At 35.7% G+C, this 18,064-nt stretch overlaps 1 protein-coding gene and 1 pseudogene across 1 annotated transcript; both read left to right on the top strand.

The window, feature by feature from the left end:
* Positions 1 to 2,596: 2,596 nt before the first annotated feature.
* Positions 2,597 to 6,223, top strand: LOC108995185 (annotated as a pseudogene).
* A 7,238-nt stretch (positions 6,224 to 13,461) lies between these two features.
* Positions 13,462 to 14,310, top strand: LOC108995134 (receptor-like protein 43). Its single transcript, XM_018970635.1, has one exon. The coding sequence runs from the start codon at positions 13,462 to 13,464 to the stop codon at positions 14,308 to 14,310; it is 849 nt and encodes a 282-aa protein (XP_018826180.1).
* The last annotated feature ends 3,754 nt before the right edge of the window (positions 14,311 to 18,064 follow it).

The raw sequence follows: 18,064 nt of genomic DNA, 5'->3' as shown, positions 1-18,064 counted from the left end.
TACAAATTAAAATATGATATAAGATAGTAGGAAGTTATACCTAATGCATTAAGATAGACTTATAGATATGTGTTACACATGTAAATGCAAGTTTTAAGATATATGGTATTGACGACATTGATCCAGACATAAAGGGCACATTGCCTCTAATAAGATTGGTATAGACCATAAATTAATAAAATTGATCAAATTACAATTAGTTTACAACGTCTCTATCAAATTGAGCGTGCTTTAGAATATATAATATGACTTATAAAATGTTTATAAAATAATTATAAATATACCATTACCCATCTCTCGACGTGTTGAAAAGCTCTACGCTTTTCTAATGATAATAAAAATAAAAAAAATGATAGTTGCAGTCGTGAGTACGCAAGCGTCGTGCAATCAATTTGAGAAAAAGTGAATAAATTTGAGACCCACATAAAAAAAATTAATTTTTTAATATATAGCGGACTCCACTCTTTTTCAAAGAGACTGTGCGTTACTTACATACTCTACGATTGTATGTAACATTATTCTTTTAGGATTTTCTTTTGTTTTGTTCCCTTTTATGAAACAACACCAGTGTTTTACGTTTTATAAAACATGCATTTACAAAAATCCTGAATAGAGAAGACCCAAAGATTGAAATCACAACACGCAAACCCAAAGAGAAAAAAAAAAAAACCATCAAACATTAAAAAAAAATAAAAATTATAATTTTTAAAAAATGTTTAAATAACAAAAGTAATGAACAGGAAAAGAAAACCAACAAATGGAAACAAAAAGCCAATCTTCGTTCATTCACCCCATGTTTGGGGACACTTTCAACAATCTGCATGTATTATTTGAAAGAAGGAACATTGGAACCATTTCGAAATGACAAAATTGCAGAAGACAAAATTGATTTCTGACTATTTACTACTTTAATACTACTCAAGCAGGATTAAGATTCCAATACCATGGAGTTCATTTCATAACATACCACTGCAGAAAGGGCATTGCGAGCCATTAAAGTTAAAAAAAACACAGTAAAATAGCACAATCTTGGGGCACGATACATAATGCAAAGTCATCTTGTCCGTGTGAAAGTTGTTCTACATCCATATTTTATTTGAAATCCTCACTCACCAATGGATTAGAAAAAATCATTTAAACTTCACACACCAAGTCCCAGAATAAATAGTAAAGAATAAAAGTAAAGTAATAGATTTTACAATGTCTATGTTACGGGTCAGGCACCGTAATTGAGACTGCTATGCTGGGCCACCGATGAGTGAAACATGATGCTTCTCATGGTTATTAGGCCGAAGGTCCATTGCATTAAATTCTTGTTTCTTTAGTTGAATGAGTCAATTGCAAATAACCAATCTAATACCAAAAGTTGTTGGTCTACATATGAACGTGTGGAGTTGTTGAGTCGTGTCTTTAATTTCGGTAGCATGTACCAGTCAGTTATTTAATTCCCTGCAAGTAGGCAAATATTTTGCATTAATAAAAAATTGTCACATTTTTCTATCACAACCGATAGAAAAATTAGCAAAAATGATAAACATAATGTCATAAAACGAACATACAAAATATACTCTTCTGCAAAATTGTTTAAACCACTAAAAGGTTTGACTACCAACAATTCACAGAATTGGATTTTTCTTCAGATAGAATAATTTTCTTCAGTAGCATCCAAAGCATGTAAAAACGTGTTGGTACCTTTTTTTTCTTTTCCATAAGATTGTCTGTTTTATCATGTAATTATATTATCTTATATATAGTGGAATGGAAATGGAATGAGATTGTGGTATGTTGAGTTCCTATTGAATTCCTATTATTCTATTATGAGATAAATTAAGAATCTTTATCTTGTTCTCACTTAATCCATGGTCATTGATCTGCATTTGGTCTCAATTTAATTATCATCTGGTTCTCGATTAGCATTGATCAGTTTAATGCCTTCTCTTTCAAGTGGACTTGGAACTTTGTCACGAAGAAAATTCAAGCGGGTGGGTCCGCTTTTAATTCTTTTTATTTTATTTTGACTTACAATTGGAAAACTAATAAAATAAAGAAAGGTTTGAAACTATTATTTATTATGGAAAATATTATGTTGGACCGCTCATTTTAACCGTTAGTGTAAATCTTTTTATATAATTTAATGAAAATTGCACTAGCTGTCAGTTTGGGGGAAGATTAGCAGCGCCCTTTATTTATTTGCCTTTAAAGAAAAATATTAATTTTCTCCCCAGATTTGACGAGCGGGGCTGCCGACTAGCGTGAACCTTCCCCTTAATTGTCCAGTAATGAGCTCTGAAGTAGACGTGTCCATGGCTGACCGACGATTAACAAGTGAAGATGACAAGTACAAGTCAAGATAACAAGTCAAGCAAACCGTAAACCGAACGGCAAAATTCATTGAGTAATCATATCCACAATATATATTTTATAATATATTTTACAATACATTCTTTAACATAAAATATTTTTATAAAATGATATCAATGTAATAAGATATTTTACAAACACGTGTTTATTCTATAAAATATTATAAAAAATAATATGTGTTTATCATTTTTCAAACTCATTTAGAGAGCCGCAAAGGCTATACGAGTTCATAAACACTACATTCCACACTGAAAGGCAGGACGTACGTAAAGAAGATCAGCTTGATACCCTTAATTCTTGAAGTGTATATCCAATGAAATCTCGATCCTTTTCGTGGCTGTTCTTGATCCCCATATCATCACTAGTACTTCTCCTCAGCTTCTGTGTACCTGCGGTGTCTGGCCAATGTCTCCGCGATCAGCAATCCCTGTTGCTCCATTTGAAGAACAGTCTGGTGTTTGACGAAAGTTTGTCCACAAAACTAGTGCAGTGGCAAAAAAACATCGGTTGTTGTTCCTGGGAAGGCGTAACCTGCAGTGAAGGACGTGTTATTGGGCTAGACTTGAGCAGTGAATCAATCTCCGGTGGTCTCGACAATTCCAGCAGCCTCTTCAGTCTTCACCACCTCCAGATTCTAAGTTTGGCATATAACAACTTCAACTATGTTCGGATTCCATCACAGCTTCAGAAATTGACGAATTTGAGACATTTGAACCTATCAAATGCTGGCTTTGCAGGTCAGATTCCAATTGAGCTTTCGAGTTTGAGAAGGTTGGTTATTCTTGATTTATCTACCCTTTACTTCCCCTCTGAAACTCCTGGCCTAAAACTTGAGAATCCAAATTTAGAGATGTTGGTTCAGAACTTTACGGAGCTTATAGAACTTCATCTTGATGGTGTAAACATATCAGAACAAGGGAACGAGTGGTGTGGGGCTTTATCATCATCACTGACCAATTTGAGGGTATTGGCTTGTCAAATTGCAATCTTTTAGGCCCTTTGAATTCCTCCTTATTAAAGCTTCAGTCCCTCTCAACTATTCGTCTGGATAATAACAACTTGTCTGCTGCAGTGCCGGAGTTCTTCGCAAATTTCAAAAATTTGATGTCCTTGCGTCTCAGTTATAGTGGGTTGTTTGACACATTTCCAGAAAAGATCTTCCAGGTGCCTACATTAGAGGTTCTTGACGTGTCTAATAATGTACGACTCGGTGGTTCCTTGCCAGATTTTCCTCAGAATGGGTATCTTCGAACCCTGGTACTTAGCCACACAAATTTCTCGGGAAAATTGCCGCATTCTATCGGTAACCTTACCATGCTGTCTAGAATGGATTTTTCAAGTTGCAATTTCGGCAGATCAATTCCAACTACAATGGCAAATCTTACCCAATTGCATTATTTGGACATGTCGTTCAACAATTTCACGGGAACAATCCCATCCTTCAGCAAGGCCAAGAATCTGACTGAAATAAACCTTTCTCTTAATTATTTAACAGGTCAGATTACATCTACTCACTGGCAAGAGCTGAAGAATCTGGTAAACCTTGACTTGCATTACAATTCTCTGAATGGGAGCATTCCAGCCTCTCTGTTTTCCCATTTATCATTGCAGACTCTACAACTTTCCAACAACCAATTTTCTGGTGAACTCAATCAATTTCCCAACATTTCTTCTCATGTACTTGACACCCTTGATTTGAGCAGCAACAATTTGGAAGGGGCAATCCCTGTGTCTGTCTTTAATCTTCGAGGTCTTAAGATCCTCTCACTTTCTTCAAATAATCTCAAGGGCTCTTTCAAGCTAAATATGATCCAGCAGTTGAGAAATCTTTCCAGTCTTGATCTTTCCTACAACGGCTTATCAATTGAATATGATAGAACTGATTCTCCGTCCCCCTCCTTTCCCAACATCACCACGTTAAAATTGGCTTCCAGCAAATTGAAAGTATTTCCTGATTTTTTGAGAAACCAATCCAAATTAACAGTTCTAGACCTTTCAGATAACGAGATTGGTGGAGAGATACCCAACTGGATATGGAAACTACCTTTTCTTCGCCAGTTAAATCTTTCTTTTAACAAATTGGTGACTCTAGAAGGATCTTTACTCAATGACTCTTCTCTGAGTTTGTTGGACATTAGTTCCAACCGACTCCATGGGCAACTCCCAGTTCTCCCACCATCTGCCACGTATTTGGATTTCTCAAAGAATAATTTCAGCTCTGTCATACCAGATAACATTGGTGTCTTCCTTTCATATGCTTATTTCTTCTCTCTTTCAAGCAATAAATTCAAAGGGAGCATACCTGCATCAATTTGCAATGCAACATACCTCCAAGTTCTAGATCTATCTAATAATTCCTTCAGTGGCATGATTCCGGAATGTTTGGTTGGGATGAGTACGACTCTTGGGGTGCTGAATCTCGGGAGAAACAATCTCCATGGCATGGTTCCCGATACATTTTCAGACAACTGTGGATTGCAAACTTTAGATCTCAATGGAAACCAACTTGTTGGACATATACCTAAATCTTTGGCAAATTGCACAAGGTTGGAGGTCTTAAATATTGGAAACAACCACATTGAGGATATCTTCCCATGTCATTTGAAGAACACATCCGTATTGCGTGTCCTTGTTTTGCGCTCTAACAACGTTAGCGGGCCCCTTGGTTGTGGTGAGTATAATGCTACTTGGCCCATGCTTCAAATTTTGGATGTAGCTTCGAACAATTTCAGTGGTGAGATTCCTATAAGATGCATTTATACCTGGAAGGCTATGTTGAAAACTGAAGATGAGACTGAATCAGAGCTCAATCACCTTCGATTTGAAGTCCTGGGATTTGGTAACTTTTATTATCAAGATGCGGTCACAGTTACGGTTAAAGGTTTAAGTATTGAATTTGTGAAGATTCTAACGCTTATCACCTCGATTGACCTTTCCTGCAATAATTTTGAGGGGGAAATACCAGAAGCATTTGGCGGTCTCTCATCACTATATGTTCTAAACTTGTCGCATAATGCTATTTCAGGACATATCCCAAAATCTCTAGCAAATTTGACACAGTTGGAGTCATTGGACTTATCAAGCAATAAGCTTACAGGGGAGATTCCTATGCAACTTGCAGAAAATCTTAATTTCCTTTCAGTTCTCAACCTCTCCTTTAATCAGCTGGGGGGGAAGATTCCAATGATCAAACAATTTTCTACTTTTTCAGAAAGTTCCTACGTAGGGAACAAAGGATTGTGTGGCTTCCCTCTTAAGGAAATTTGCAATGCTAGCAGGACACCACCGTCGACTCCACCACCATTGACTCCACCTGACTCGAATTCTAAGAAATTCGTGATTAAATGGAAGTTTCTAAGTGTTGAACTAGGATTTATTTTTGGCTTGGGAATTACCATCGGGCCCCTTATGTATTGGAAAAGGTGGAGGTTTTGGTATTTCAAACAAGTGGATGACATTATTTACAAGATCTTTCCGAAGCTGTATATGAACAGAGAAGCATACCCACGTAGAATTACACGTAGAACTCGAAGGCCAAGACGTCAGTGATCAGATTCCTTAGGCCTTTCAGTGGGATAACGTCAAAGGTGAGGGTATGTGGAGAGATGCAACCGTGTGACGTGGTTTTTTGAGTTCCAATATAAAGCAGAATAAAGTGCCATGGAAACCATGGGATTGGAAGGTAGCAGCAGCCTAGCTTTCAAGGTATGGTGTGTTTGTAATTGCTAAGCCATAGAAATTTTCATGCTAAAATAGTAATCTTATGATAATATTAATTTGTGGGTGATTTCTGAGACGCGCATGTGATGCGGATGTGAACCTCTTTTTCTAGTTTTATAAGATAATTTATAAAAATATCTCTCCTTTCAAATTATTTTTGTGTAAAGTATTGTAAACAATGAAGTGTGTTTATCCCACGGCATTTGCCATTTCTACAGCTATTCTACCAAGTTAACTGAGTGAGTTCATTTAGGCCAGTTTCTTTCTTTTCTTTTTAATGCCATCCAACGAGTTCATGTATGGCTATGGAGTGAAAATGGTAAGTTCAAAGAGAGTCTGGGTGTTGTTTAATAACATGTATATAGAAATTGGCCCTCCAAAAAATTATAATTTCAATATGTTATCTAAATGTTTTTAAAATTTCAATATACATATAAATGTCCCTACAAATTTATTTTTTTCCCTATAGCTCCTGAATTTTGTATAATTTTTATATATTATCTGATTTTAAGGATATGGCCTCACAAAAATTAAATTAAAATTATGTTTAGGAGAAATAATAAACTTTTAATATGGATTCCAAACTAAGTCTAGGTTTTTTAATATGAAATCCAAAGTGAAAATATAAGAAAAATCATTTAAGATTGATGATTTATATGAAAAATAATTGAGAGGTATTATCCTCTAGACTTGATTGAGCAAGGAAAGATTTATGAAAAAATCTACACAACCTCCACACACCACACTTTTTTTTTTTAATTTTTATTATTTTTTTCTTTTATCAAATATTTAATATATGAATAATGAATAGAAAAAATGAATTAGTTTAAAAAAAAATAAACTCAAAAAAAATTTTAAAAATTAAAAAAAAATATAGTGTGTTGGGGTTGAGGAGGTTATGTTGCATTGTTTAAAATTTATTCAAGGTCTCAATTGTAGCGCATTCTATGCTTAATATGATAAAAAATACCTACTTTTTATATGAAACTTGATAAACTAGTTTAAATAATAGAAATAGAAATGGCATTCTAAAATATCACTTCATGGTTTTTATGAAAAAAATAATTTCTAAATATTTTATTTTAAAATAATAATGGATAAATATTATTCTATGAAATATTATCTTGAAAAATCTAAAACAGATATTAAATTGTTTTTTTTTAAATTTCATTCTTCTTTAAAATTTGTTTGGTCATTTTCGTTGTTAAGTTTCATCCCACGGGATTTGCCATAATTTCTACAGCTATTCTTCCAAGTTAACTGAGTGAGTTCATTCAGGCCAATTTCTTTCTTTTCTTTTTAATGGCACTCAACGAGTTCATGTATGGCCATGGAGTTGATACATAATTTTATGTATATAGAAATTGGAAAATTATAATTTCAATATGTTATCTAAATGTTTTTAGAATTTCAATATACATAGAAATATCCCTCCAATTTTTTTTCCTATAGCTCCTCAATTTTGTAATTTTTATATATTATCTAGTTTCAAGGATATGGTCTCACAAAAATTAAATTAAAATAAATTTTAGGAGAAATAATAAACTTTTAATATGGATCTCAAACTACGTTTATGCTTTTTAATATGAAATTCAAAGTGAAAATATAAGAAAAATCATTTAAGATTGATAATTTATATGAAAAATAGTTAAAATGTTTTATCCTCTAGACTTCATTGAGCGAGGAAAGATTTATTCAAGGTCTCAATTGTATGACAATGCATAAATACTAAGTGCGTCTATAGCGTCAATGCGCATGCATATCACTACCCTTACATGCCAATTTAAGTAGTGACTCGTCACCCAATCCGCATCAAAACTCATTGAGTTGGAAGTTTTTGTACACTGAAAGCTGTTGTTGATTACTACTCTCTCCATCTTTCTATAAATAATTAATCAGCCTTCCAGATTTCTAGTGAGTGACTCAAAAATCAACTATCATCATCGTTCTACCTCCCAATATTCTACACTTTCGTCTCTGTCTCTTGGAAAAAAAAAAAAAAAAAGTCTAGAGTCACATGTTTAAAAGTGACCCTCCCTATTTTATTAAAATTCTCACTTATAACGGGGAATACCGTATAAACAGACAAACTCACTTGAAAAAACTCCAAAATAGGACCACAGGTGCCAAAAAAACAAAATTTACCCAACCAAAGAACCAATTAAAAATAGTAACTACAAACCAGCGAAACAAAGGGAGCCCATCCTGAAACTAACAAAGCAAACATGGTAGCTCCAACCGATCTAAATTCAAAATTCCTTTTAGAAGATGAGGAAGCTCTCCGAACTACACCCATGTCCTAGAGACCAAATCCGTAGCCAATCGAGCTAGGTGATCAGCTCCCACATTACACTCTCGAAAAACATGCCGAACCACACACTGTATCGGTGAAAGAATCTCCCGAATCTCATCCCAGTAATCCTCAAGATGCCATATCCCACATCGCTGAAAAACCTTATCTTATTGATTTCATTCAACTTTCAAATCCCTTAATGTGTGGTGGTCTCTTATTATAAGCCTCAATGCCAATTCCGCTCTTTTTCCGTCTTTTCTTAGTGACCATTTGCTCACTTTCCCTAGTTTTTCTATATTTGGGGTGGTTGGCAATTGTCTTGCCTCTCGGCAATCCTTGTAGGTTGTTGCTCCAATTGAAGAGTACACTGGTGTTCGACATTGCTTTGTCGACAAAATTGGTACACTGGAATAAAAATGTCGATTGCTGTTTGTGGGAAGGTATACATGCACCGAGGAACGCGTCACTGGTCTAGACTTGTAACAACCCGATCCTTAGATTAGGGTATAAGATAAGTTTTATGTATTTTTTTTAAATTATTATTATTATTATTATTATTATTATTATTATTCATATTTTTATTGTTGTTAGGATAACTCATATTTTAAGTTCCACGTTTTCCCTCCTCTCCGCCCCGCACATCTCCACTCCCATGCATGCACGTCTCTTTCCCTAGGGTTTTATTTTAGAATGTTCTCTACCACCTATATATATATATATATATATATATATGTTTATACGCTGGATCTTCTGCATGAAGAAAACCTCACGCCGCAGACCAAGAACCACTTCGAGCCTTGCCCAGCCCATGCTCAGCCCCGCTACCTGTAGTGCCGTCGACCTCGTTAGACCAAACGGAAACCAACGTCGCACGAAATGATTGGAAGGGCATGACTCTGTTTTACACTCACGGAACAGAGCAAGCCCATGCCATAGCACCCGGCACCACTTAGTGAGACACATCAATCGGAAAGGCCACTACTTGACGACGGAACCACCACGGCGACCACCCCACTGTGCAGACCATGCATGACCGTGAAGGACCTCCAAGCCCTATCGCACGTACGCCACGTTGTGGCTTCTTGCCAAGCATCTCGATGCTACCAGTTCAGATTGTTCTGCCGATCACCCCAGGACGTCGATGCACCACCCACGGTGCCAGAAATCGCCGACCAGCTCTTCTCCGTGGCACCTACTCCATCCCGGTTGGCCTACGACCCTCAGCCACCTAGCTCTGTACGTGCGCCTCCCTCCCTCTCGGTTGCACTGCCGCATGGTTCTTTTCCTTCGGCGTCGCACCACCACAGACGAGCCCCCAGTCGCGCCGCCGTGACCCCCACCAGCAACCCAGAACCGCCGCACGTCAGTCTCTCTCTCGGTGAGCCTTTGCTTCGCGCGTCTCTCTCTCTCGAGCTCTCTGTTTTCTGCAGAATATATATACGTATTTGCTTTAGGTTTCAGTTTACTAAGTGTTAGTAGATGAAATTACAAGTATGCCCTTTCTAATCTAGTATCTTGAAGCAGTGTTTTTAAGTATAATTATATTTATAACCTTACGTTTAAGTATATGTTAATTATGAATATTGTTATGTCATTTTAATTAAAGTTGAGTTTAATATTTCAAGTTGAGTTTAATTTTATTAAGTAAATATATTAGTCAAATGCTCTTTTTATTAAGAAATTGTTTAAGGAGTTTAAAATGTGTTTTGAAGTACATTATGAAGCCTATTATTTTAGTTAGTTTTCTTTTATCTATTTAGTCGGATTTTAATAAAATTATTATGTTATATTTTAAAAAGAATTAAGGAATATGTTATGAGTTTTGAATAATATTATGATTAAGTCTACTTTTATTAAATCGAATGTTTCCACCAATTATTTTAGATTTATATATATATATATAGTTAAATTATATTTGAAAGATTAGATATCATATTTCAGCAATAAGAGTTGTTAATTTATTTTGAACGATTTATTAAATGAGATTCTACTGTCTACTTTAATAGATGTTGTTATAATTATACTATTAAAGTTGTAGGTTGAAAATAGAGAAAAATGTTAAGAATATTTAAATGATATTAATATTTATTAGATTTCTTATAAGATTTAATCATTTTGTTAAGAAATGAAACTTATTTTAAGAATGGAAGTTTTATGATGTATTTAAATAGCTCAAGTATTCTACTAAGTTTTAATATGTTATTAGTATTTTAAGTAATTTGAATACTAGGATTTATTGATTATAGTGTTAAACAAAATATTTGTTTGACTATCTTTTAGAATTCTGAATTTAGTTAAGTAAGATATTAGTATTTATTTATTTCCAAACAATTTAGTGATAGTTATTTATTGAATATAGGTCACAAGTTACGAAGTATTATTCAAGAAGAAACGCAGGGAGGTAAGTAAATTTGATCATAAATTAGGATCATCACAGTTAGCTTATATGTATGTATTATTCAAGCCAGTTCTTTGACAGCCATTATTTATGAACCACTCATGTCATATGCAAACATGTCATCCAACATAGCATACGATCATGTCATTCCGCACCATGTTTCAGTTTCAGAAATTATAATTATGTATGTATTATGTCATGCATCTCATGTGTATAAGACACATAAGCCATCTTAAATTCAAGTGTAAGATAATATCAGATCAGTTAATAAGATGGCCATTCAGATGCATGGTACCAATGCAGTTCAGTTCAGTTCAGGGTGGTGTGCAAGCCATGAACCTAGTCGTGGTCCACCATAGTATGTTAGAATACTATCAGCGGTTTCCCTTGCTGCAGCGGGATGTGGGGCCGGTGCACAACCTTGCACACAGGGTTAAGTGTGTTGGCCAGTCAGATAAATCAGTCAGATCAGTCAGTTAATTTAGTTAAACCAGTCATACATAGCATGAACATCAGTATGAACAGTCATGAATTTTAAGCTCAGCATAAAAGTTCTTATGAAAATTTTATGTTTATTACGTTTTCGTTATGATAGATTTCTTACTGAGTCATTGACTCATTTTAGTTTATTTTCATGTTTTTAATTACCCAGGTGAAGATGATGATTACGAGCAGGCAGGCCAGGAGTAGAAGAAGCATTTTAGTTTTGTTCAGACTTTCTAAAATAAAATGTGTCTTTTATGACGAATTTATTCAGTTTATTTCTTTAATGTTTTTTGGAAGACATTTTTATTAGACCTTTTATTTCATAATAAATTACTTCAGTTTATTTTTCAATTATGAAATTAGAGAATCGCTTGCCGGGTTTATTTTTCACGAAAAATACGTGACACACCTAGCCTACGGGAAGGGGGTGTTACAAGACTTGAGTGAAGAATCCATCTTTGGGGGAGTTGACAATTCAAGTACCCTTTTTGGTCCCCAGCATCTCCAAAACCTTAACTTGGCAAAACACAGGTTTGATTCTTCCCATATTCCATCCCATCTGAAAAAGCTCTAGAATCTGAGTTTTTTGAATCTGTCATGTGCTAGCTTTGCTGGACAGATTCTCATTCAGATCTCATACCTCACAAGGTTGGTTACTCTTGATTTAAGTAGCTCGACTGGGTCGAATCTGACACTTTAGAGCCCAAATTTAGCTACGTTATTCAAAACCTCTTTGGGCTCAAGGAACTCTATCTTGATCATGTAAACATATTAGCTAAAGGGCATGAATGGTGTCGGGCCATATCAACTTCATTGCCAAATTTAAGAGTATTGAGCTTGCCAACCTGTTCTCTCTCAGGACCTCTTGATTCCTCCTTGCTAAATTTGTAGTTTCTCTCCATTCTTCGTCTAGATTGGAACAATCTTTCTACTTCAATTCCAGAGTTTTTGGCAGACTTAATAAGTCTAACAAGTTTAAGGTTCTTTTCTTGTGGGTTGAATGGAACATTTCCATAGAAGATTTTCCATATTCCAACACTGCAGACGCTCGACTTTAACATGTAATGGAGAACTTCAGGGTTCTTTGCCAGAATTTCCTCGGAATGAATCTCTTCAAACCTTGAAGCTTAGCTCTACAAGTTTTTCTGGAAAATTGCCAAATTCTATTGGTAATCGTAAAATGTTCTGTAATAGATTTTCATCAGTGCCATTTCAGTGGACGTATCCCACACTCAATGGCAAGCCTCACACGATTGGTTTGTTTGGATATGTCATCCAATTTGTTCAGTGGATCAATTCCATCATTCAGCATTGCCGAGAATCTGACCCTAATTAATCTTGCAGATAATAATTTAACAGGTGAGATTACTTCCACTCGATGGGTTGGACTTCTGAAACTCGAAAATTTTGACTTGAGTAGCAACTCACTTGAAGGGAGTATTCCGGTTTCTTTGTTTTCACTTCCATCATTGCAGAAATTCTCTCTTTTCAAAAATTGATTTTCTGGTCAACTAAATGAGTTTTCCAACATGTCGTCTTACCTACTGAACACCCCTGATTTAAATAGCAACAACTTGGAAGGTCCGATACCCATGTCTATCTTTAAACTCCAAGGTCTTGAAACCCTCTCACTTTCTTCAAACAACTTCAGCGGCTCCTTGTAGCTTAACATGTTTCAGCAGTTGGGCAATCTTTTTGAGCTTGATCTCCCACACAATAACTTGTTGATTGAATGTGATGGAACTAGTTCCTCATTATTCCCTTCTTCTCAAATTTAAAAATTAAGCCTGCTTCCAGCAAGTTGAAAACATTTCCTGATTGCTTGAGAAACCAATCCTATTTAGATAGCCTGGACATCTCAGACATCCAAATTCACCAAGAAATACCGACTGGATCTGGCATCTTCCTAGTCTCTCTGAGTTAAATATGTCTCATGACCACCTGGTGAATCGTAGACCTTTGCTCAATCTTCTACTTTGTGGATTGTAGACCTTCAATCCAGCCAGCTCCAAGGGCCACTCCCAGTTTTTCAGCCAGGAGTCCTATACTTGGATTTCTCAAGGAACTATTTTTGCTTTGCCATATACCAAGGAGCATCGGTAACTTGCTTTATGATGCTATTTTATTCTCGATTTCAAGCAATAAATTCTATGGTAATATCCCTAAATCAGTATGTAATGCTACAAGTCTTGAAATTCTAGACATGTCTAACAATTCATTTAGTGGCAAGATTCCCCAATGCTTGACTGGGACAAGAGGGCCTCTAGCAGTGCTGAATCTAAAGAGAAACAATCTCACTGGTATAGTTTCTTATACATTTGCAAGAAAATGTAGTCTACAAACTTTAGCTCTCAACAAAAGCCAACTGGAAGGAAAGGTACCAAAATCTTTAGCCAATTGCAGACTGTTGGAGGTCTTGGACATTGGGAACAACAACATGAAGGACACTTTCCCATGCCACTTGAAGAATGGATCCATGTTGCGTGTCCTTATTTTGCGATTTAACAGATTTCATGGCCCAGTAGGTTGTCTAAGTTCTAATGCCACCTGGTCAATGCTTCAAATTTTAGACTTGGGGTCAAAAAACTTCGGTGGTAAACTTCCAACAAATGTCTTTTCTACTTGGAAGGCAATGATGGCTGATGAACTTTGGATTCAATCAGAGCTGAATCACCTTCGATTCGATGATGATTTTGCTGCTCTTCATTATAAAGATAATTTTGCTGCTCTTCATTATAAAGATACGATAGCAATTACCATCAAAGGTCTTGTGGTGGAACTGGTGAAGATTCTCACTGTCTTCACCTCCCTTGACTTATCATGCAACAATTTCAAGGGGCCAATACTCGGAGAAATCGGAGAACTGAAATTACCATATATTCTCAACATGTCGCATAAATCTTTTACAGGCCGAATGCCTCCATCTTTGAGAAAATTGAGTCATCTCGAGTCACTAGATCTCTCAAGTAACAAACTTACTGGTGAGATTCCTGTACAACTCGCAGATGATCTTACATTTCTATCCGTCCTTAACCTTTCATTCAATCAATAGGTGGGAAGAATTCTACTCATCCAGCAATTTGGTACATTCCTAGAAACTTTTTATAGAGGGAACAAAGGATTGTGTGGCTTCCCTTTGAAAGAAAAGTGCACAGACGAAAAGGCAACATCCTCACCTCCAACATTGGAAGAAACTCATTCCAACTCTGAGAGTGTGATTGAGTGGAATTCCCTAAGTGTTGAATTGGGATTTGAGTGGAATTCCCTAAGTGTTGAATTGGGATTTGTTTTTGGCTTTGGGATTGTTGTTAGGCCCCTTATGTTCTGGAGGAGGTGGAGGTTTTGGTATAGTGAACAAGTTGATGACATTCTTTTTAAGATCTTTCCGAAGCTGTATCTTAGAAAAGAATATTGTCCCAGAATTGCACACAGAAATTTGGTGTGACGACATCAATGATCGTCAGGAGCAACTTTACGCAATTGGATTTTATTTTATTTTAGGAGCTCTTCCACAAGGAAGATTTCTGTGCAAATTGGTGGGGAGATTGTACTGATCAAGCAATCTGCTACATTTTCTAAAGCTTCGTGCAACGGGTACAAAGGATTTCCTTTGAAAGCATAATGCCCATATGCTAAGCCAATATCATCACCTCCACCTCACTCGGATTATAAGATTGTGATTGTCTGGAACTTTCCAAGTGCTGAAATGGGATGTGTTTTTGGCTTTTAGATTGTCATTGGGGAATTATGCATTGGAGGAAGTGGAGGTTCTAGTGTTACAAGCAATATGATGACTAGGGCTGTTCATCCGGGTTCCGGACCGGGTATTTGGGTATACCTGGCTCGGAACCCGAATTTCAAACCCGAGTTGGGTTATGGGCTGGATTAGCTGGGTTATAACCCGGGCTGAAACCCGGATGAATCCGAGTTTTTTAAACTCGGAAATCCGGGTTCTGGGTTCTACTTGGATTTTTTTTTTTTTAAACAAAATTCCAGGTTATTAACTTTTTTTTTTTTTTTAAATGATGATGTTGAAAAGCATAATGTTTTTTTTTTTTTTTTAATTTTATCTAAAAGCCTATATTTCTGTTAAAAAGCATAATACTAATGGAACATTGTCCATAATGATAAAAATGTATCAAAATGGAAAACTAAATTTTAGGTAAAAAATAACTAAAGTTACAACCTAAATACCATTTTAACTAAATGCATGCAAAAGAAAATAAATACAATATTCATCATGTAAAATGCATGCAACACACAATGCACTACATATTACATTATTTTATATTTATACATTACATTATGAAACACAAAAATTACAAAATTATAATATATGAATTTTACAATCAGTTGCATGGTCTTCCATCATCAACTTTTAATCCAGTATTCCAACTCAGTGACTCTTTGGGGTTAGTTCTCAAATGTTGCGGTTAGTTCTCATTGGCAGTCCCATTGAACTTTGAACTGAGATTGGTAATACGAATGTGAATCAAGAGCAAGAGTCTGCACAAGAGAATGCATAATATCAAACTCAATCTATCAACCAAACCATTTAATAAAGCAATTCAAAACCAATTCAGTAAGCCATGATACTCCAAATACATGTTCCTGTGAACGGAAATACATGAAGGGCATATAATGCAAGAAATGGCTTTTACCCACATACCTGCATGTGAAAGGAATCCCCACCTAATGCAGGATAGAGACAGCATGTTAGGTTCACAATTCATTAAATCTGAGTCACACATCACAAGACAAATCTACACTCTATTCAGAATAAACCCATGTACTTGTATGAAGGAATGGAATGGAACACTTTCTCCTTTGGGGACATAAGAAGAGAATCATGGCAGATGATGCTATCTTTAGATGACCATAGGAAACATTATAATTTATGACATTATCATTAATTACAATTCTTGCAAGCGATATGCAGAAATAGAAGTCAGTTCCATGTTATGTCAAAAGAGAGTTATAGCTTATCCTACCTTATGGTTGACAGTTATGCAAGTAAAAGAAACAAAGGGCTAATGGTCTGCTATCTAAAGCTATATACATGCTACAGACATGAGGGTGCATAACTGTCAACCATAAACCACACCAATTTAATAAATAAAAAACAATAAGTTTTAACAGCTTCACTACCAACATACAAAGAAGAGATTTAAGCTACAGACAGGAGGCTGCATAACCGCCAATCATTTTCAGCTCTCAAGAACACAACCAAGTCCACTGCAACCTACTTATACCCATGTTGAGCAGCATATACTTAATACCCATGTTTAACAAAAAAAAAAAAAATCCAAATCTATCAAAGATTCTTCCATTCAAACATTTTCATCAAAACAGACCCGAATCAACAAAGTAATAAAAGGAAAAAATCCTAAAAAAACTGTTGCAAAGAAAGCAAGCCAAGACCAGTACTACTTGTTGTTGTAAGGATGAGGTTTTTTTTTCCCCTTTTCATTTTCTTTTCATTTTCTACACAAATGTTACAAAGAAATATTTCCTTGGTACTTCATTTTCTACACAAATGTTACCCAAATCACAAAGAACAAACCTTGGGGACAAGAGGATGACAGAAAGTCGGCGACGACAATGAGGTCATGAAGATGACGAGATTTCTTCAATCGGTACTGAGGGAAGACCTTCGAGCCCCAAAAGAAACAGTAAGAAGAAGATGAAATCACTGAAAAAGACCTTAGATTCACTCTCTTCAATGAGTGACGGAGCTTTGCTCGACAAAGATACTACGGTTTCAGCGAGTCAGCGAGAGTCAAAGAGAGAGAGAGGGGGATGGATTGATGGAAGCGGATGTGAGATAGAGAGAGAGAGATGGATGGGCGAGTCTCAGAGTCAGACGGATGCGAGATTAGATGAAGCGGCTAGGGTTACGTCTCTTCCAATTTATACAAACCTGGGCGGTACTTGGTGTTTTTTATGGAACCTAGGTTTCGTACCCGAGTCCGGACCGGATGAACTCGATTATTAGAATGCGGGTTTCGGCCCGAATTTGACCCGGGCCAAAAACCTAACTAGAATCGGGAAAAAATCTAGCCCGGTTGAACAGTCTTAATGATGACATTCTCTTCTAGATATTTGCAAAGCTATATCTTGGAAAATAATACCATTGTTGACCAAGGCACAAAAAAGGGAGATGCAGACATCAGTGATTGTTGTGAGGAGCAATGCAATCAGGTCTATCAAACTCCTTTTCTTTTCCTCTCAAATTATGCAATTTTACAAAATAAATGAATCCATGGAATTGGATGCCAATGTTGTATATGGGTATGATGTTTGTTAGTGGGTAATAAATCTCTCTATGTACTACATTCTCATCTCATTTTTATATCACTACGATATGGTGACACTGTCCATTGATCCTTGATTTTTTTTCCAAAAAATATAAGGATGATCCAGTAATAATAAAAATGTCACATTTTACTTATTGTGATATAAATGTTATATGTAACATTACTTCTAGTGTAGTATATAGTATTACTCATTTGTAATAGAAAAAAATAAATAATGTAACATACCACACTGATGTTCCACTCTCATCACACTATGTAAAATGTGACATTTTTATTATTACTAGATCATACTTTTATTTAAAGAAAAATTTAAAAGTTGATGGGCAATAATACCACTTTATTATAGTAGAATGGAAATAAAATAAGAGGTGGTAGCCGGTAGGTAATATTCGTTGTTAGGAAATCATACCAAATAAGAAGAAAGGTTGGGCTTGCATAAAACTAAAAGATGGGAAATTATCTGAATTGTCCAGATGATGTTGGTTGGAG

Source organism: Juglans regia, chromosome 4 (assembly GCF_001411555.2).
Source record: "Juglans regia cultivar Chandler chromosome 4, Walnut 2.0, whole genome shotgun sequence".
Taxonomy (NCBI): domain Eukaryota; kingdom Viridiplantae; phylum Streptophyta; class Magnoliopsida; order Fagales; family Juglandaceae; genus Juglans; species Juglans regia.
The sequence above is the reverse complement of the archived record's forward strand: the minus strand, read 5'-3'. Positions and strand labels throughout refer to the sequence as shown.

What these genes read in the sequence shown, in the direction of transcription:
- LOC108995134 (XM_018970635.1), top strand. Translation starts at nt 13,462, where the DNA reads ATGTCTAACAATTCATTTAGTGGCAAGATTCCCCAATGCTTGACTGGG.